At 48.8% G+C, this 21,839-nt stretch overlaps 1 protein-coding gene across 4 annotated transcripts in view; it reads left to right on the forward strand.

Annotated features, from left to right (window-relative positions):
- Window positions 1-2,902: 2,902 nt before the first annotated feature.
- Window positions 2,903-21,839, forward strand: part of AGO2 (argonaute RISC catalytic component 2) — a 57,520-nt gene continuing 38,583 nt past the window's right edge. The window contains exons 1-3 of one of the 4 annotated variants that reach the window (XM_029222571.1): window positions 2,903-4,172; window positions 5,737-5,932; window positions 17,878-17,998. In XM_029222571.1, coding sequence (XP_029078404.1) covers window positions 4,025-4,172; window positions 5,737-5,932; window positions 17,878-17,998 — 465 coding nt within the window. In that variant the 5' untranslated portion in view covers window positions 2,903-4,024. Of the gene's footprint in view, window positions 4,173-5,670; window positions 5,933-17,877; window positions 18,340-21,839 lie in introns of those variants that run through there. The other 3 variants (XM_029222570.1, XM_029222568.1, XM_029222569.1) reach the window with 3 other exon arrangements.

Below are 21,839 nucleotides of genomic sequence, written 5' to 3' on the forward strand. Positions count from 1 at the left end.
GACAACAGGACCTGTGCCTGAGTCCCAGCTTGGCCTGTTAGTCAACTTCTGGCATAACAGATGATCTAAATTTTCTTTGTATTTTTCTACATCTTCTGTAATAAGGGTGATAATCAGAGAGAAGACTGCAGTATAGGAAAGATTCACCCAGTCGCCCGCGTCTACCATCATGGGTAAGGAAACAAGACGGCTTCCTTGAGTGGAAGTTACCCACAGGTGCTGCTTTAGGGAGTGCCCCATGATCTAGTCGGTGAAGAATGGCCCCGCCGCGAGCTCTTGGGTACCTGGCACATTCGGAAGGAGGCCAAACTTCCTTCTCTTGGAGGGGGTCTTAGCTGCCGTGAGGTCGCCTCGTGTCTTGGGGCCCTGCCCGTGCTGGTGCATGTAGGCAGCGGTCTCAGGGGATCTCCTTGGCTCCTCGGGTGTGTGACCTGCGTCCCCAGTTCCGGGTGGGAGAGAGGAGGGGTGATTGTGTGGGTTTGCGTCCATGTGCCTCCATCCCTCGCTCGCGGGGAGGGCTGGGACGGGCGAACAGCTCTGGCGAGGGGCTAACAAGAGATGGTGAGGGCAGGTGTCCCACAGCCCTGCTCTGGGACCTTCCTCTTCCTCTGACAGGCCAGCGACAGTCCAGACCTTGGGCGTGGGTTTCTGCAGGACGCCCAGTGCAATGACAGGCTCGCCTCCCGTGGAATCTCTTGAAAGCTTTCTGGTTTCTATGAGCCGGTTACTCATACAGGAAGTCGATTACTCATTCACTACATGTTTCCCTTTCACTGATTGAGCTGTGGCTCTAAAGATGGAAATTTTAAACACACATGCTGGATCCTCGGCAGCAACTCGGCAAACCCTCTGTGCCTGCTTTGTCCCTGACGCTGTGCTGGGTTCTCAGGCTCGGGGACTCCTGCCCGCAGCACTCTGGTCAGGAACGGGGGCTGGTGGCCGAGTCACTGAAGTGCTGGGGCTGTGCTGGTAGTTGCTGTGGACGAGTCCTTGCCCGCCGTGACAGCCAGTGTTGCTGGATGAGAAAGAAGCGTTTGCCTTCGGGATCCCAAAGGTTTTGCCCCGTGCAGAGGCAAGCCTAACCGCGGGAAATCCATTCCAAACAAAACTGTTCGATGAGTCGCTGGATGGGAAATGTGCTGTGCGTGCTGCCTGGGGTTGGGAGCAGCGAGGCGGTGGGGCTGCCGGAAGTTCTCACAGGAAGGTCAGACCTGAATTTCTCCGTGAAGAGGGGAGGAGATGTGAGAGAGCGCGGAAGCTGGGGGATCGCTCGCTCAGCCTGCCAGCATGGCAGGAGCGGGGGAGATGAGGTGGCATCTGAAGGTGGGTAGGCACTTGGGGCTGGGTCCCTGCTGAGCAGGCGGCCAGCGCCACAGCCAGTTGGCTTAACGCCAGCTCCGTGAACTCCTCCCCAGATGCTGCCTCCTCTTGGGCTGTGCCTTGGGCTTCCATTTGCTTGTAGGTGTTGGTGGCACCCGCTCCTGGGAGCCCAGGGTAAGAAGGCCGAGCAGGGAGCTTGTGCTCTGGGGTCTCCCCATGTCCCCTCCTCACCCTTTCCCTCTGACGCCCCGCCCGTCCGGTGCACCTGTGCGTGGCAGCCCCCATTCCTGCTGCAGTGCGAGGGGCCGCGGGCCGTGTGAGGGGAGCCCCCGGAGAGCTCAACTCTGGGTGATGCTGGGCTGGATTTTCGGTTCCCCCGTGTCACACACGTGTGTGCCCGTTCGTCCCTCCTTTTAGCCTCGGGGCCAAGAGCTGACACCTCCTCCCTCTCCCCTCCTGTCCCGTGTCCCTTCCCCAGCACGGGTGGAGCTCTGCGCTTCCACTGCTCCACTGCTTCCTCTCCGGAGCTTTGTTTGTGGATCTCCCTGCTTGTTTCGGCAGTTTACACTTGGGACTCCCTACGCGTCAGAAAAACAGATCCAAGGTGTCTCAGGACTGAGGCCTGGCGCAGTTTTCATGACCCTCGGTGGGAGAGTTTCCTTCCCGAAGGTATGAAACACAGGTCCTGGGCTTCCCTGGTGGCGCAGTGGTTAAGAATCCACCTGCCAATGCAGGGGACACGGGTTCAAGCCCTGGTCTGGGAAGATCCCACGTGCCGCGGAGCAACTAAGCCCGTGTGCCACAACTACCGAGCCTGCGCTCTGGAACCCGTGCGCCACAACTACTGAAGCCTGCATGCCTAGAGCCCGTGCTCTGCAACAAGAGAAGCCACTGCAATGAGAAGCCCGCTTGCCGCAACTAGAGAACGCCCGCGCGCAGCAAGTAAGACCCAGTGCAACCTAAATCAATCAATCGGTAACTCTACATTAAAAGAAAAATAAAAAACCACACAGGTCCTCACCCTGTTCCCTCTGCTTAGGGGGCTTTAACTTGTGACTCTATATTCCATACGCTCCCCACGATCTGTCAGTATTTTCATTATTAAAATCTAGAAGCAAGGAAGAAAATATCTTATGAAATTACGTATTTTATAAATAATTTACCATTGCATTTCCCCCATTGCTTTTATCAATACAGGTTAGTGACGCAAACTGGTGAACTGTTCTCCTTGTTTCCCGCGGCTTATCGTGTCCAAGTGGTGGGTGTTGGGGGTATAGGAGGCATAGGCTCAGCCTGAGAGGTGGGCCCCAGGCCTGACCCTGCCTTGCTGAGAGGTAGGTAAGGCTGGGGACTGACAGCGGGCGGGCGGGGGCGGGGGCAGCCTGGGGAGTGGGATGGAGTGGGCACGCCAGCTGTGTTACTACCCTCTGGGCCTTGGACAGCTTCACAGTTCACAGGCGACCCCTTTGCTCCGTAGCTGTGAGGCGCAATTAGGAAACGTGAACCAGAAGGGACCTACTGTATAGCACAGGGAACTATACTCAGTATTATATAGTAACCTATAAGGGAAAAGATTCTGAAAAAGAACATACATGTGTATAAATATGTGTGTATGTGTATAATGTATATATGTATGTATAAAACTGAATCACTGTGCTGTACACGTGAAACTTACATGATATTGTAAATCAACTGAAAGAAAGTAAACTGCGAAAGCACTTTGTAAGCTGGGACTCCCTTCAATGTGGATCGTGCTCCGGTTCCTGGGCCAGATTTCTGTGGCTCTGTGGCTGGACATTTCCTGGGACACGAAGGTTTAACCTTGACTCTACATTCACAAGATTCCTCTTGCCGGGTGGGAGTCCACCTGAGAACAGGGACCTCGTGTCAGTGGGCACTGAGCGCTGAGTGCAGAGAGTCTGCATCTGTCCCCAGGGAGCAAGTGGTGTCCCCTCCTTGGCGTGGTCAGGACCCTCAGTGCGAGGACCCCGTGTGACCAGCTGACTCTGGAGAAGTAAACACAGTAATCCACTGGATGTCCTGCACTCAGACACTCTCCTGGGAGGTGATGTGTGAGCTGCTTGAGAACTCTGTTTATTTTTGTATCTCTGGTCTCTGGCACGCTACCCAGCACGTAAAGGGCACCCAGGCGTGCTTGTTGAAGGGATGGGCTGTTGTGAAAGGCTGTGAATCTGTCATCTATGAAGTCATAGTAGCTTAGTGGAGAGAGAGACCCAAAGGTCTCCAGATGGTTTAGCTCAATGAGATTAATAACCTTTAGAGCATGTTTGTTTTCTCATAGAAAGAAACCAAAGTATAAAACAAGTAATTCAAAGACTCCCTGAGTTTTACTATGTCAGAAATACAGTAAGAACAGCTTCTATTATTTTTTGTAGAGTACTTTTCTTTCCAGTGAATGTCAGTAGGGATTGCAGTACATGGAATTTTTTTTTAAATGAGAACTTTTTTGAAACAAAGGTATTTGAGCGAAAATTAAAGGTATACTGTTAATCGGAAATTTTTTTCGTTGGTTCTTTTCCTAAAACGACTTTGAATTTTATTAATGGAATTACTGAAAATTCGAGTTGGGACGAAGTGTTTTTTTGTTTTGTTTTGTTTTTGTTTTTTTTAACTGTCGGGGTGGGGGGGAAGCACTCCTAGATTAAGTTAATGGATTTAAGAGTCATGGAGGAGGGACACTGTCATGACGGTCTGGGTCCCTTTAATTCCATATGAGTCTTACCCCTTTGGCTTTGTCTCATTTGCTGACAATTCACACTGCCCCATCTTTAATCTCTCATATGCAGAGAAAGAGAACAGAAGTGTACGTGGCAAGCATGGTAACCAAAGAGGTATATTATAAAGCACTTTTAAGTAACGAATTGGCTTTACTGCTGAGACTCCTTTGTGGAAAGTTTGGTCTGTTGCAGAGAAGGGGGTGTTGAGTCTTGGCTTCCAGCAGAGAGATGGCAGGGGTAGTTGAGTACCATGTTGACGCAGGCACAGCTGTCGGAAGTCCCTGGAAGAGGGACTGTGGTGTAGGAAGTGGTGCTCGGGGGCACAGTGTCAAGGTCTGTGTGTGAGTGTTGGTGTTGGGAGGCTCGGCGTTCTTGACTCTTTTTTTTTTTTTTTTTTTTTTTTGCGGTACGCGGGCCTCTCACTGCCGCGGCCTCTCCCGTTGCGGAGCAGGGGCTCCGGACGCGCAGGCTCAGCGGCCATGGCTCACGGGCCCAGCCGCTCCGCGGCACGTGGGACCCTCCCGGACCGGGGCACGAACCCGCGTCCCCTGCATCGGCAGGCGGACTCTCAACCACTGCGCCCCCGGGGAAGCCCACGTTCTTGACTCTTGATGTTGCACACACCTTCCTGCGTGACTTCGGTGGTCCGCGGCAGGAGGCACTTTGTGAGCGACTTTGGCAACCTTCCTTTGCCTGTCCGAGCCTGGGCTTTCCCAAGCGTGAGTGCATAGGCTGGATCCAGTGTTTCTGGGCTCGTGTGCGTCAGGTGCTCGCTTAGACCTTGATCCTCAGGCTGCTCGTGGTCCAGCCAGCCAGGCAGAGAGCCAAGTGTGATGACAGCACGGTGCGGCAGACTCGTCCTGGAAATGCGAATGAAGTGAGCTGGACACGCGAGGGCTACAGGAGTGAATGGATTCTTCGGGATTCTTGGGCAGGAGCTGGCATGTGCAGGGCTCTGAAGTGTGAGGCTGGTTCTTGGTGGGGAGGGTTCTTAGAGCTGCAGAAGGTAAGGCCGAGACATGAGTGCCTAAATGTCGGGGCCACGTGCTGGGGGGCCACGAAAGTATCTGGCCAGGGTGAGATCAGAATGTGTGGAAAGTGGGTGAGGGGCCTGGAAGCTGAGCCCCCACTAGGATGAAATGGGAACCCGAGCTGAGGCAGAGAGAGATGGATAGGAAAGGAGGAGTTAAGAGAAAAGCGGGTAAAACGATGAGCACTGTTGAGCAACTGGCCGTGAAGAATGTGTGCGAAGGGTCTTGACAGTGGAGCCGACCACAGCCTCACCGATGGAGGCGCAGGCCTGGGGGAAGGACTTTGAACTGTGTGTGGGTGCAGGGCTGGAACTGTGAGGCTGTCAGAAGAAGTGAAGAGAATCGGGTGAGCGAGGAGGGGACCAGGGAGGGAAGCCTTTGAGCAAGGAGGGCGAGGTGCAGTGTCGCGGCCGAGTGGCCGAGGAGGGGTGCGCTCTGGGGGGCCTTGAGCCTGGCGCTGGGGCGCTCTGTGATGAGGTGGCCCGGGCGGGGTGGGGCATCAGTTTCAAGGGAAGGAGGGGGTGGCAGTGCCGGCGGGCCTGGGATGGCGGGGTCCAGTGGGGTGGGGAGGGCAGCGCGCCAGGGGCAGGTGCCAGCCTCCTCTCAGCGTGGGCCCTGGGTAACAGGGTTCTCTTTGCCGTTTCCAGTGCTTGCCCCTCCTCCACCGCCACCGCCACCCGTCCAAGGGTATGCCTTCAAGCCTCCACCCAGACCCGACTTCGGGACCTCCGGGAGAACGATCAAGTTACAGGCCAACTTCTTTGAAATGGACATTCCAAAAATTGACATCTATCATTATGAATTGGATATCAAGCCAGAGAAATGCCCAAGAAGAGTTAACAGGTATTCTGTTTTGTCCTTTATTTTAAAACGCATCAACCCTCTCCGATTCTCAGCAGATCCTCCTGACCTTTTCTCCCCAGAAAGCTTCCGTTGAATTTCTTTTTTAAGTGTTCTTGTGTTGAGATACCAAGAAATACGCATTGTTAAGTGTGCTGCTCAGTGAGTTTTGACGAATGTTTAGCCGCGCCCATCACCCCTGAAAGTTGCCTCGTACCCCTGCCCCCCACCAGCAGTGCTGGGATCCGTCCCTGGAGGCTCGTTTCCTGCCTGTGTAGATGGAGTCGCACGGCCCACGGGTCCATGAGAGCTGAGAGCTGCCCCTTCATCTGAACTGCTTCTCTCAGCATGTTTTTGAGGTTGACCTGTACCACTGTGTGTGTTAATAGCTTCTTATTTTTGTTGCAGAGGAATGTGTTACGATACAGTTACTTCATGGTTCATTTACTCATTCTCTCATTAGGTGCTTAGGCGCTCTGGGCTTTGCTGTTATGGATGAAGCTGCTGTGAACTGCTTGTTCAAGTCTTTTGTGAACACACGTTTTCATTTCTCTTAGATAAATACCTGGGAGTGCAGTAGCTGGATCAGAGGGTAGTGTAGGTTCAGCTGTAGGAGACTCTGCCGAGTGGTTTTCCAGCGCGCTTGTACCGCCTCGCGCTCCCGTTGGCAGCGAGAGTTCCCGCTGCTCCACATCCTTGTCAGCACTTGACATGGTTAGTCTTGTTGATTTTTGCTATTTCGGTGAGTGTGTAATGGTTTCTTATTGTGGTTTAATTTCATTTCTTGGTAACTAATGAGTTGAGCACCTTTTCATGCATTATTTCCTTTTTTTTTTTCCCAATGAGTTGTTTGACTTTCTTCTTTTAAATTCGTTTGTTTGTTTATTTATTAATTTTTGGCTGCATTGGGTCTTCGTTGCTGCGCACGGACTTTCTCTAGTTGCAGCGAGCGGGGGCTACTCTTCCTCGCTGTGCGCGGGCTTCTCATTGCGGTGGCTTCTCTTGTTGCAGAGCACAGGCTGTAGGCACGCGGGCTTCGGGTAGTTGTGGCACGTGGGCTTCAGCAGTTATGGCTCACGGGCTCCAGAGCGCAGGCTCAGTAGTTGTGGTGCGCAGGCTTAGTTGTTCCACGGCATGTGGGATCTTCCCGGACCAGGGCTCGAGCCTGTGTCCTCTGCATTGGCAGGCGGATTCTTAACCACTGCGCCACCAGGGAAGTCCCTGAAAGTGGTTATTATATTGTGTGTTCTAAGAAACCTTTGACTTCCTGAAGGTTACAAAAACACTTGTCAATTTTTTTTTTGAACAATTATAGTTTTAGTATAATTCCTTTTGCTACTGTTGGCATGTGTTTTACTCCTACGTATGTTATAAACCCCATGGTACAGTGTTGTTATTTTAAAGAAATTAAGAAAAGAAAATAGTCTATTTACCCACATATTAACCATATCTAGGTCTCTTTATTTCTTTCTGTTGATCTGTGTTTATACCCGGCATCATTTCCCCCTCAGCCTGAAGCATATCTTTTATCCTTTCTCATTGTACAAACCTGCCAGTGATGAATTCTCCCACCATTTTTTAAAATCTGCAAATGTGTTTATTTTCTCCTCATTTTTGAAAGAGTTTTGCTGGATGTAGAATTTTAAATTGACAGTTTTTTCCCTAGCAACTTAAAGATGTTATTATGTCGTCTTTTAATCCTCATTGTTTCTGATGAAATCTGTTTGTTGTTGTTGTTTGTAGTTCTCCCATATCTATCTTTTTTCTTTCAATTACTTTCTAGTTAATTTTGCTTTTCACCAATTTGACTATGGTATGCCCAGGTGGAGTTTTCTTTGTATTTTTCCTTCTTGGGATCCTTAATGGTTATGTCTTTCATGTTATTTGGGTGAAATGCTGGCAGTCATTTCTTTACATTTTTTTCCTGTCCCATTCCCTCCTCTACTTCCAGGATTGCAGTTATGTGTATGTTAAGACCATTTGATATTGTCTTGTGATTGTGATTTAAAAAAAAAAAATTGTTCTCCCTCTTTCCTCAGTTTGGGTAATCTTTATTGATCTCTCTTTAAGATCACTTTATCTCCCCCGCCCCGCACACACACCTTTTTTTGGTAATATCCAATATTCTGTGCTAACCAAACAAAAATTTTTTTCATTTATATAGTGTACTTTTTCTAGAATTGGCATTTGGTTCTTTTTCATAGTTTACATTTCTTCTGAGATTCCTCATCTGTTCATTCATAGCTGCCATCTTTTTTCTTGATGACTTTGTATTTATAGTAATAGCATGTTTATGATAGCAGCCCGTGTCTGCTAATTACAACAGATGGGTCATTTCAGGGTCTGTTTCTATTGGCAGGTTTTCCCTTAGATCACATGTCACCTTTCCTTGCTTATTCACATGCATAGTGAACTTTTTGTTCATTGAACATTATGTATGTTACGTTGAGGGAGTCTGGCTTTTGCTATCTTCTCTGGTACCCTCCCCCACAAATTCCTACCTCTTCTGCCCCCATCTCTGCAGCACAACAAGACTGCTGCTCTCTTATGCTCCTTCTCCGTTTTGTGATTTGGAAATTGTTCCCAGCAGAGGGAATGTTTGTTTTCCTTCCCTCGGTAGTCACAGTCCTAAGCTGCCTGTTTTCCACTGTCAAAAACAGCTCTCAGGTTTTCTCTAGTTTCTTTAGTTTTTTTAGGGCAGGAGGAGAAGTCTGCTTACTCTGTCATGGTCAGAAACAGAATTCTGAGTTGCAGTTTGATAATAAGTCAGATTGGTTACCCAGTTTGTGCTGGTGCCCTATAAAGTGCTCTTTGCTGTAAATTTTTTCCTGATCACAGTCTTGGTATGAGAAAGAATGTTTGGGGATTCATTTCCCTTATTTGTAAAACTAAACAGTTGGATTCACTCAGTGTGGCCGATATACATTGGTCCAGACTTTTTAGAAGGTGGCTTGGTGTGTATGTTAAAATAAAAATAGTATATACCCTTTGACCCACCGATTCTACTTCTGAGTATTTATCCCCAAAAGACATGTCTCCAAAGAAACAATACTTGACGGTAAAATGGGGTCCTTTAATATGTGTTTACTAAAAAATGTGTTTGTGAACCAAAACTTTGGGCACAACTGGTTTAAACCGCTTTATTTACTAAAGGTCTTCTGAGATCTTTTAATATGCCTTATATGCTCTGAGACGCTCAATGAATGGGCTTGTTTGATTTTGAGTTTCCTTGGGACAAAATCCTGTGAGGATCTGTGATTTGGATATACTCTTAGAGCTGGAATGAAGGCATGAAAAAGCACATTTTCTGGGCTTTTGATTGGCATGGTGGCAGTGGGCTCTTATTATGCCATCAACCACAGTGTACAAGAAGCTTTCTTTTATGAAAATAGGCATGACTAAGGCTTTGTCTTCTGGCAACAGAAAAAGGCTGATGGTGACTAAAAGGCGATGTTTTTACCTGACTGTATTCCCACAGTCCTGTTGTAGTTATGACTGTAAGGTTCTAAAGTTACCCAGTGTTTAGAAATTGCCTCGTGAAACAGAAAGTAGCAAAGATGGGTCTTGAGCTGTAATTTTTTTTTCAATTTATTGCTAGAATTTTATTTGGTTGTTACAAAATCTGCAAGGGTATGTTACATTAAAAGGGGGGCGTCATGAAAGGCAGCCAGAAGAGTAAGTTATCTTCAAGTTACCTGAGGTGCCAGGCTAATTTTATACTATATTTAAACCTTTCCAAGAAAGTAAAATAGCATAGGTAGGCAAAGGAATTGAGAGAGAGAAATAGAGCGAGAAGCATAGGCCATAATGAGGTAAGCGGACACATTCATGGGAAAAGACTTCATCCCACTTTAACTAAATTTTCGTATTTCTAGAAAAAACACCAAGGTTAGCCAACACCAAGCTGAACATCATCTAAAGAAAAAACCAGCCCTTAAATATTTAAGGGTGTTGGGCTGCCTTTTGTGGCAAGGCCAGCCCGCAGACTGGCATGCCGTGCTGCTCCCCTGGGTTTTGAGCCAGCCTGAGAGTTGCTGCGTAGTTAAATGTGTGAACCTTCAGGGTTCTTCATTTGACTGTTCTCATGGACTTTGGCCTAAGGTCCAATCTCAAAATTATAATCATTCATAATAGCTTAGAAAAATGTTGGAAGTAAGGTCTTTGTGCTGGCAAAACCCACGTGCTAAAACCTTGACTCAGTCCCTCGGCAGCCACACGACCAACCGGCCGACATTCATGAAACCTCCGCTGTGTGATAGGCACTGTGCCGGCGGGCGTACGGTGGGGGACAAGGTAGACATGGTTCCTGTCCCTCGTTGGGAAGGGAGAGTCAGAGCAGTGATTGACAGTATCGGGGCAGCGCTGGAAGAGGGGACCCGGAGGGGAAGGGGAGGCGGAAGAGCAGGCAGCTCCGGCCGCAGACTGTCCCCTGCCACCGACCCTGTCCAGACAGCCCTCGACACCCCGTCTGCTTCCACACTGCAGCCTCTGTTAAAGCAGTGCCTTAATTCTGAGTTCCCAAAACCTTGTGCAGGGCACATGGCAGATATTTAATAAATTCAACCCTGAGGCTTCATTCAAGACTGAGCGGAAAATGCCGTCTACGGACGTTCTGATGAGTCGTGAATCCCGGCCCGGTGTGCCCTTAGTCTCGATCACCGTTCTGAGCGGCTTCTGTGGGAGGGGTTCCAGTATAAGGCAAGGTCCCTCTTCTCAGGATGCCTCCAGTGTCATCGTGGCTGCAGTTGGTCACACACAACAGCCGGTGCCCAGAGCTGGTCTAGGCTGTGCGGGCCTTACAGCCAGCGCTAGGAAACCTTGCCAACGGGTAGAAGTAGTGGTGCCGCGCTCGGAAGCGCGGGATGGGCTACCGGAAGGAAGGAGGTGTGCTCCTCACCTTTTGTCTGCACTTTCCCCCTTGTTCCTCCTGCGCTCTGTCAAGTGGCCCTAGGAGAGCACCGCACACGTGCTCACGCTGTGCTTGGGAAGAGCTGGGCGGGGCAGCATGGCTGTGTCATTGGCAGCCTGCTGCTTATGGGCACTGTCCACCGGAGGAGATGTACATTGGTCCAGACTTCTCAGAAGGTGGTTTTGTGTATACATGTAAATACAAATAATGCCCCATATACCTTTGACCCACCAATTCTACTTCTAAGTGTTTATCTCAAAGAGAGATATGTACAAGGATGTCTAATATTGTGATGGCGAAAAGAGAGAGAGAAAAGAAGTCATTTCTGTGTCAACCAATGGGGATGGTTAAGTAAACATACTGTGGAGTACTGTGAAACGATGGACAGCAATGAAATGGAGCTTCACAGTATGAATACCACGTCTGGAAACATAGACAACTATGTGGTTTGTTAATATTACGTTACAGTACATGATACAATAATATTTCTATTTCTAGACTTGATGCCACTTTGTATATAGTGTTGAGGAAAGGTGTTAAACACACATCCTGGGAAAACAGCAAGCTCCAGAAACCACGTGTGTTTAAAACATAATACACTGTATTTATTTTATGTACCTATGTATTTATATAAATGCATAGGTTTAAAAATAATAAGGGTGCTTCTGAGAAGAGAATTGAAATAAAGAGGCGGACTTGGAGCATTATCCGTGTTTGAAATTTACAGTGAGAATGTATTAATGAAAAAAATCTGTCTAATTAGAAATTACCAAAAGAATACATTAAAAAATGTTTAGTGACTTATTTATTTTATAACTGGAAGTTTGTATACCTCTTAATCTCCCTCACCTATTTCACTCATCCCCCCCCTGCAACCACCTGTTTGTTCTCTATGTCTATGAGTCTCTTTCTGTTTCGTTATGTTTTTTCGCTTGTTAAGTGAAATCATACAGTATTTGTCTTTGTCTGACTTCTTTCACTTAGCATAATACCTTCTAGGTCCATCCATGTTGTTGAAAATGGCAAGATTTTGTTCATTCTTATGGTTGAGTAATACTCCAGTGTATGTATGTATGTGTGTGTGTGTGTGCGTGTGTGTGCATGTATGTGTGTGTGTGTGTGTGTGTATATATATATATACACACACACACATACACACGCACACACACACTACATCTTATCCATTCATCTATTAGTGGACACTTAGTTTGCTTCCATATCTTGGCTATTGTAAATAATGCGGCCATTAACATAGGGGTGCACGTATCTTTTATATTGTATATCTAATTAGTGTTTTTGTTTTCTTCAGAAAAATATCCAGAAGTGGAATTGTTAGATTGTGTGGTAGTTTTTAACTTTTTGAGGAACCTCCATACTGTTTTCCATAGTGGCTGCACCAATTTACATTCCCCCCAGCAGGGCACAAGGGTTCCCTTTTTTTCCACATCCTTGCCAACACTTTTTATTTGTTGTCAGCCATTCTGATAGGCGTGAGGTTATATCTCATTGTTTTGTTTTGCATTTCCCTTATGATTAGTGATGTTCAGCATCTTTTCATGTGTCTGGCCGTCTATATCTTCTTTGGAAAAATGTCTGCTCAGGTGCTCTGCCTATTTTTAATCGGGTTGTTTGGTTTTTTGATGTTGAGTTGTATGAGTTCTTTGTATATTTTGGATGTTAACCCTTCATCAGATATATTTTTTGCAAATACCTTCTCCTATTCAGTAGGTGGCCTTCTCATTTTGTTGATAGTTTCCTTTGCTGTGAAAAGTTTTTTAGTTGGAAGTAGTCCCATTTGTTTATTTTTGCTTTTGTTTCCCTTGCTTAAGAAGACAGATCCAAAAAAATACTGCTAAGACGATGTCAAAGAGCATACTGCTGATGTTTTCTTCTGGGAGTTTTATGGTTTCAGGTCTTAAATATAAGTTTTTAATCCATTTTGAGTGTATTCTTGTAAAAAAAAGTAGTCCAGCCTGATTATTTTACATGTAGCTGTCCAGTTTTCCTAACACTGTTTTTTGAAGAGGCTGTATATTCTTGCCTCTGTATATTCTTGCCTCGCTTGTCATAGATTAATTGATCGTGTAAGTTGGGTTTGTTTCTGGGCTCTATTCTGTTCCACTGATCTGTGTGTCTGTTTTTTGTGCCAGTGCCATACTGTTTTGATTACTGTAGCTTTGTAGTATAGTTAGAAATCAGGGCGCATGATACCTCCAGCTTTGTTCTTAAGATTGTTTCGACTGTTTGGAGCCTTTTGCATTTTCATATAAATTTTAGAGTTATTTATTCTAGTTCTCTGAAAAATGCCGTTGGTTTTTTGATAGGGACTGCACTGAATCTGTAGAGTGCCTTGGGTAGTATGGTCATTTTAACAATATTAATTCTTCCAATCCATGAATGTGTCTTTCCACCTGTTTGTGTTATCTTCAGTTTCTTTCATCAGTGTCTTATAGTTTTCTGAGTACAGGTCTTTTACCTCCTTGGTAAGATTTATTCCTAGGTATTTTACTCTTTTTGATGGGATTGTTTCCTTAATTTCTCTTTGTGATAGTTCGTTATTAGTGTATAGAAATGCAATAGATTTCTGTATATTAATTTTGTATCCTGCCCCTTTACCTAATTCATGTATTAGTTCTAATAGGTTTTTGGTGGCGTCATTAAGATTTTCTATATATAGTGTCATGTCATCTGCAAACAGTGACGGTTTTACTTCTTCCTTTCCAATTTGCATTCCTTTTGTTTCTTTTTCTCATCTGATTGCTGTGGCTGGGACTTCCAAAACTATGTTGTATCAAAGTGGCAGGAGTGGACATCCTTGTCTTCTTGTTTCTCTTCTCAGAGGAAATGCTTTCAGCTGTTCACCATTGAGTGTGATGTTGGCCGTTTGTCATATTATGGCCTTTGTCATGGTGAGGTATGTTTCCTCTATACCCACTTTGTTGAGAGTTTTTAATCATAAATAGATGTTGAATTTTATCACACGCTTTTTCTGCATTTATTGAGGTAATGATGATTTTTATTCTTCAGTTCATTAATGTGGTATGTCACATTGATTGATTTGCAGATATCGAAACATGCTTGCATCTCTGATACAAATCCCACTTTATGGTGTATGATCTTCCTAATGTATTACTGAATTTGATTTGCTTACATTTTGTTGAGGATTTTTGCATCTATGTTTATCAGATATCGGCCTGTAATTTTCTGTTTTTTTTGTGATGTCTTTGTCTGGTTTTGGTATCATGGTGATGCTGGCCTCATCAGATGAGTTCGGGAAGCACTCCTTCCTCTTCAGTTTTCTGGAATAGTTTGAAAAGAATAGGTTTAACTTTTCTTCAAATGTTTGGTAGAATTCATCTGTGAAGTCATTTGGTCTTGGACTTTTGTCTGTTGGGTTTTTTTAAATTACAAGAATGCATTTTTTTAAAAGAGAAAACTTCTCAGAATTTTGGTAACAAGGCAGACAAGCTGCCAGGGAGTGTTTCAGACTCGCTGGATTAGCAGACATGTCCTGTTAACCACGAGGCAGTTTCACATCTGGCCACTGACACTGCAGTGTTGGCTTGTGCCTCTGTGTCCTTGTGTGTAAAGTGGAGGTGGTGTTGACCCCCTGGGTTACTGTGAGGACTGAATGGGTTGTTCCATGTGCAGCCTGGCAGAGAGTAGGTGCCAGCACGTTTGCCATTGTCATCTTCACTCGACGTTTTAGTATGTGGATCATTCTGTAAGGTACTGAGCACATAATGAGTCTCTAGAATGTGTACAGATAGTATCTGGGGGCTGTTGCCTTTTGAGTGAGGTCAGGATCATAGCTTGAGAACTAGGTTCAGGAAAGGTGTTTGTCCAGGGAGCCAAACTGATGTAGCACAGGAACTTTGCTTTCCAGTGGTCAAACTTGATATGAAGAAAGAACTAAACACAGGGGCTTGAGGAATGACATGTGCCCAGGTGGTTCTGCTCAGACATCTCTCAGCAGTCGCTGGGGAGAATCTGGTCCCAAAAAGTCCTTGGGCCTAGAAAGGGGTGGGGTGGGGGGTGAGGAGAGTTACTGTTTAATGGGAACGGAGCTTCTCTTGGGGAATAAGAAGTAGTTCTGGGCATGGATGGTGGTAATGATTTTACAAAAATATGGATGTACTCGATGCCCCTGAACTGTACATGTAAAAATGACTGATGATAAATTTTACGTTATCTGTATTTTACCACAGTTAAAACAGAGAGCGAACAACAGGAAGGCACTGGCCAGCCTCTGGGAGTCCGCCTGGGCTGATAGAGGGAAGGGACCTTCACATTTTAGAATTAGTTGCTATCAGGTCATAAAAATTAAGCAATGATCCCTACTAATGTTTTGCAAAAGATGATACGAGGTGATCAAGTGGGCCATCGAGGCACAGGGACACGGTGTGGGTAATGAGGATGCTTTCTCTTAGTCCATGTGGTGGTCAGGGTTGTGTACCATTAGTCACCCGAGCAGGATTGCTTCGTAGTCCATCAGGGTGACTCCAGAGGTCATGACTGAACAGCCTCCTTCTTTGAACAAATGTTTACTGAGCGCCTGGTGTGCCGCACTGCCAGGTGCTGGATGGCCCTGGGTAAGACGTGACTCCCACCCATAGTTTGGTGTGTAAGTGGGGTCATCATGCCAAGAGAACAGTAAGTGTTAGCGTAGATAAACGCTTTGGGTCGTGTGGGCTCCATTTATTGCTTTGAATACTAGATACCTAGTTGCCTCAGCACAAGGTACTGAGAAGTATTCTTTGTCCTCTCTCTTCTCCTTCTGTCATAAATGGAACGTCTTTTTCTGGGCCCTCGATGCTTTCCTGAGTTCTGCTTGTCTGTTCCTCCAGCACCACACTGTCTCCGTCATGGTAGCTTTTACGTCCACCAGGTACCTTTTCAGGAGTGTGCTTACCAGCCTTTATCCTTCGTTATTTCCAAATACATTTTAGAATTAGTTTATTAAATCCCATCAGATAAAAATTAACCCCTCTGGATTTTCACTGGGCTTGAAGGAATGGATTTGTTTGCAGAATTGAATATTCCTGTCCATGAATATGGTATATCAGTTGGTTGTTTTGTTTCTTATGGTGATTCCAACTCCCAAATGAAAGAGTTGTGTATGCCACTTGGAACTAGTTGTCCCCTATCCCTTATTACCTACACACTTAACTGTGGGGAAGTCCATTTCTCATTGTGTTGTACTTTACTGGTCCCTTTAGGAAGGACCACATTGGTTTGGCTGATCTACTCCAATCTTGGGGGAGAGAGGAGCAGTGGAGGGTGGGGCTTTCTCTTATTTTGTTCTGCATCTGTGTTTATAAGTGAGATTGTCCCACGATCACCTTGCTGTGCTTTGAGATAAAAGTTTTTCTAGCCTCATAAAATGAGTTGGGGCGAGTGCCCTCCTAATTCTGTTCGTGATAAATTTGAGTTCAGTTGGCGGATTTGTTCTTTGAATGTGGGCGGGACTCCCCAGTGGAGCCATCTGGACCTTGAGTTGACCGTGAAGTCTTGACCAAGAAGATGGGGTCCTTGAAGCTTGCGGGGGAGTGGTCTGGAGACAGCGTGGAGGAAGGGGCCACCTTGTCTTGGGTGGCCCAGAGTAGTGTGTGGAGCAGGTGAGACTGCACCCTGGCTACTGGTCAGGGGCGGCGGGGATGGAGGTCAGAGCTGCACTCGCTGTCCTTGAGGACAGCTAGGGCTGTCCTTGTCCTGCTAGGGCTGTGATCTCCCAGTTGGTGTCAGAGGCCTGGTGCCTTCTTGGTGAAGCCAGCAAAGCAGAGGCTCCGTCTGTCCCAGGGACTCCCCAAGCAGTGGGTGTTTGGGGCAGGATGAGCTGGATCCCCGGAGACCCACCTCCTGCAACTAGCACAGTTGAAAGTCAGTTGGGCAAAGCCAGTTTGAATAAGCAAACCCTTCTTAGGTCCGCTTTTCTCATTCAAGGAAAAGAATGGAATGAATTTCTGGTTCTTGCGTCCTGAAAGATGACCAAGGCTGTGTCCCAGAGAAATATCCTTACGGCAACAAGGCTGAGCTCAGATGTGCGTCCCCCTCCTCTGCCCACCTCCCCTTTCCCTGCTGTCAGAATCCATCTCCCTCTTTACCACATCCCGTTAGCTGCTGTTTCCTGATAATGACTGAGATTTTGAGCCTCTGACAGTCTGTTTGCTACCAATCCTTTGCACGTTTCCCTTACGAGGACCTTTGGGGACCAGGCAGGCATCACAGCTTTTCCTATGTGTACTTTGTCAGAGTCGGGTGAGTTAATGTGACATGCCGACAGAGATGTTCCAGGTGGGGCTCCCTTGAAGCAGAGAAGTGCGGAGAGGGTGGTCGGTGGGCCTGGCACTTCCCTGGGCCTTGGGGCCCGCAGGAGAGCTGAGCTGTCCCTGGTCATCGTGGTGTGTTTCTCTGCTGAGCCGTGGACAGATAGGCAAAACGGGGCGAGGGAGGACCACTGGTCTGCTCGGTCCTCGGAGCCCCACAGAGAACAGCTGCTTCGTGCTCGCCGGGTTCCTGCCGTTCCCGTTCACGCCCGAGGAGCAGACAGCCCCAGAATCTTCGCCGCTTACAGTAGCAAACCTCCACTGCACGTTCAGGGTCTTCGTGCCGGAGCCCAGACTGAAAGGGCGGCGGTACCCAGGGCGAGCTGTACAGCGAACCGCAGGAGCCCGAGGCCCCGGCCGAGCCAGCCCGCGGTGTCGGCGGGGTGGGGGGGCGCTCTGTGTGCAGGTCACACGTGGCAGCCTGTCCAGCAGCTTCCGGAGCAGGAGCCCCGTCCGCTAGTCTTCCGTGGGTGCAGCGTGCACAGTGCTGGGCGGGGAGGGGCTTCTCCCATGCTTGAGTCACTAAATGGGTGAGCGTAAACCCACGGAAGGTTCTAGTGTGATTTCTTATACAAGGGAGTTGAAAGTCACGTTTTTAAAAGGAGCCACGGGGCTTATAAAATTGCTTAAAAACCAGTGTCAGAAGAATGTCGTCCTTGTGTGCCATTTCCCTGATTTTATTGATGTTTTGCTCGAATTCTGTCTTGTTTCAGGGAAATAGTGGAACATATGGTTCAGCACTTTAAAACACAGATCTTTGGGGATCGGAAACCAGTGTTTGATGGAAGGAAGAATCTCTACACAGCGATGCCCCTTCCAATTGGGAGGGATAAGGTGAGCTCACAGAGGTGGGTTGGATCGAGCAGTGTGCGAGAAGTAAAGTCCGTTGTCCTCTTGTCACACACTGAATCACTTCACCCAGGAGGAAAGAGCCGCTAATTGGTCGTGTGCTTCATCGTGAGATCCACAGAAACTGCCTTCCGTGTGCCGTGGTTTTCAGTGGCAGAGGGTTAAGTTGTCTAAGTACAGAGAAAGACGTTGAGAACTTCTTGAAACCACTAAACTTTTAAATGTAAAGCACACACGTGCACGCACATGCCCCAGACCAGCACCAGACAGGAGCCTGGATGACAAGGCGGGGCTGTAAAGACCTACGGAGAAGTATGTTTGCACAGGTGAGTGCGGGTGGGACAAAGGCGGTAAAACACAGCCGTCGTCGCTCAGCCGTAGCGAGTAGCGAGTAGCGGTTGGTTTAAGCCTTTCCTTGTTGTCTTTGTCCTTGCCGTGGTTTTATTTAAAAAGCAGTGAAATTTCTGCCCAGAAGCTGTTACTTCTTGGCATATCTTTCAACCAGTGGGCCGCTCTGGGATGATGGGCATTGTTTATAAGAGAGGAGGACCAAGGACGGCTTGGAAATCATTTTTACCCGTACTTTAAAAAAAAAACCCAGACTAGTAATTTAACAGTTATCCCAACGAGACTGTAGAATCTGATTCCCTTCAAGAATGACCTACACAATTAGCTTCTTAGCCCCAGGGTCCCCGAGAGGGAAAACAGCTCAGAGCTTAGAGGGTCTGAAACTGCTGCCCCGTGACCTGCAAGTTCTCTGCAGACATGTGTTCGCGCTTGCATTTTAATGACGATCCGTCTGCATGGCCACAGCCGGGGGCCCGCGCGCCACAGCCGGGGGGGGGGGGGCGGGGGCCCCCGCGCGCGGCTGGCTGGGAAGTGTGATGAAGTGTGACGCTCAGGCTCAGATAGGAGGAGTCGTTAGGGCCGAGGGCAGGCCAGTGGTGATAAGGGCTCTGTCCCCGCAGGGCCTTGCTGTGATTCTAGGAGATAACAGTGGTGCTCCGCCCAGCCCTGCCTGGCTGGTGGGGGGTGGGGGTGGGGGTGGGGATTGACATGGTTTTGAATTTGGAGGAGCCCCAGGACCCAGTGCCTGTCAGCTGAGCAGTCCCCCCTTGCTAATTAACATGCTCTCCATTGGAAATGTATGAGTTATAGAGTTTTGTGTTTAATTTGCACATTTGTTTTTGTTTAAAGTTCTATAAGAAAGAAAACATAAGGAGTTTATTCACAGTTTTGTCTGTACATATTTATAATTAGATACTAGGAGGGGCTAAGGAGTATTTTTCCTTCAGAAGGGATGGGGAGGATGTATGGTGTTCAAATTTGAGACACATCGTTGTGGACGTTAACACGGGTTCTAGGGTAATAATAAGTCTGATCCGAGGCCTGGCTTCGCCCTTAACTCGTGGTGGGACCTTGGGTAAGCTGCTCACCTGCCACCCCTACAAAATGGGGAGATGGCACAGACACTACCTCCCAGGGTCCTTGTGACAATCGAATGGGTGAACACACCCCAAGAAAAGCTTCTCCACCTTCAGTGTGCCTTCTGCAGCCCTGGGGCCTCTGTTAAGTGCTGGTTCTGGTTCAGGGTCCGGGGTGTCTGCATCTCTAAGCCGCTCTCCTGGTGATGCCCGTAGAACACCTGGGACACAGTCCACACTTAGCACATGCTAACAGCTGCTGTTGCTGCTCCAAGGGTTCGCATCTGTCGTCTTGACCCATGTCCGTGTGGACGCCCTGATGCCCACAGCAGCCCGCCGTACGTATTGCCAAGACTCAGTGGGCATCAGTGTCTCTTAAATTGAGTCCCACCCATCCTCATCCTTTCTTCAGGTGAGCTGAGAGGACCTAGCCAAGGCCACAGCGTTTGGTTAGCGTGGGTCTCCAGACTCCAGACCCCTCCTTCCACTTGTCTTTAAGGTTCTGTCAAATACTCGTGAGATGCAGAAATTAATCTCTTCCGTTTGAGAGCTAATGTAAGATGTTAACCTTTTCTATTTCCGTATGTTCACATCTTGGAGCAAAGTGTCGTCCTTTTTTTTTTTTTTTTTCATTTTACGTTTGCTCTCTTTTCTATACAGTGCTTTTCTTTGTGTCATGGGCACTTTTGTAGTAAGAGAAGACGTCCTTTAATGTCCCGGAAACCCTGTGTGTGCTAGCGGCTGCCCGGGGGGGCCGCAGGTGGCTCTGCACAGGTCTGTGCACAGAATGTGGCCCCGGGCCCTTACTCAGGGAAGGCAGCTGTTTGCGATCTACTCCTGCTCTCTCCTACTAGCGACCCCCCGCCACACACACGCACACGCGCACGCCCCTTGATCCCAGCCCTGTCGTGGCTGGAAGACCCGGTGCACCAGGCCAGCCCTTCCCTCCCCACGCGGAGACCGAGGAGTCTGTGAGGGCCGTTCACGGTCTGGGGTTTCACTTCTGGACCCTCTGCAGCAGGAGCGTGACATGAGTTGCAAAGGGGAATGTGTGTCATTTGTTGGCCTTGTTGCTGGGTCCAGCCCTCCCCCAGCGGGTCTGCAGCTTCCTGGACCTACAGCCTCTCTGCGTTTATTCAGGGAAGGTGTGAGCGTCTCCTTCTGAGAAGGAAGCGCCCCGTGAGGCCAGGCGCGCACTCGGATGGGTAGCAGACCCTGCGTGGAAGGCGTTCCAGCCTTCAGAGCCCACGGCGCCCCTTCTCCCCCTGCACCACGCCCCGGACCGCGAGCCAGGCTGCCTGTGCCCCGCTGGCCACTGCTGACCTGTGACCTGGGGTGACGGGCTGGAGAGTCTGAGCAGGGAGGTGAGGCCTCTGCACTTGGAGGCTCGCAGGTCTGAGGGGAGGGCAGAGGCGGTGGCGGCCAGGGAGCCGTCCTTGGGGCCTCCTTGGCGAGCCCACAGGTGGAGGGTCTGCCCGGCCTCGTTTGCCCCTCAGGCAGTCCTGCTGCCTTCGGACTGAGGGTCCCTCCAGTGAACCTGTGGCAGTTTTTTTCTTAAAAATAAGTTTTATTTATTTATTTGTTTGTTTGTTTATGGCTGCGTTGGGTCTTCGTTGCTGCGCACGGGCTTTCTCTAGCCGCGGCAAGCGGGGCTACTCTTCGTCCTGGTGCGCAGACTTCTCATTGCGGTGGCTTCTCTTATTGCGGAGCACGGGCTGTAGGCGCGTGGGCTTCAGTAGTTGTGGCTTGCGGGCTCTAGAGCACAGGCTCAGTAGTTGTGACGTACGGGCTTAGCTGCTCCGCGGCATGTGGGATCTTCCCGGACCAGGGCTCGAACCCGTGTCCCCTGCATTGGCAGGCGGGTTCCTAGCCGCTGCGCCATCGGGGAGGCCCGGGCCTGCGGCCTTTGTCAGCGTGCTTTGGCCTGTTTGCGGGTCGAGGTGCTCGGCAAGCACGGCTCCTCAGCCGCGCAGCCCCTCCCTGGACCTGTCGTTCTCCTGCCGCGCGTCACTGAATTCCCGGCCGTCTCCCAACGCTTTGTCCCGGGTCATCTGAGGACTGGCTGCTCGTTGACGGGATCTGTTGCTGTGCCGGTCACAGAAGACCTGCGCTCCCAGCGCCCTGTGCGCATGGAGCCTGGCAACCCCGAGGCCCTGCCAGCACTGTCACTCCTTCCTGAGGGATGGATGGCAGCCACATCTGGACAAGCAAAGCCCGCTGGGCGCTGTGGCTGCCGCTCCCTGGCTGCGCACGCCTCTCCTTGCTCTTGTCGGTGCTGCTTCCGAGCTGCACGGCGGCACCAAGCGGGACTCTTCCTGTCCCAGTTCTAGTCTGTCGCCCTGGTGGCGTTCAGACAGAAGGGACTGAGTGTGTGGCTGTGGTCTGCCTGGAGACATTGACTC

The sequence above is a fragment of the Monodon monoceros genome, unplaced genomic scaffold, assembly GCF_005190385.1.
Source record: "Monodon monoceros isolate NGI ecotype Baffin Bay Population unplaced genomic scaffold, NGI_Narwhal_1 Super_Scaffold_14, whole genome shotgun sequence".
NCBI lineage: Eukaryota > Metazoa > Chordata > Mammalia > Artiodactyla > Monodontidae > Monodon > Monodon monoceros.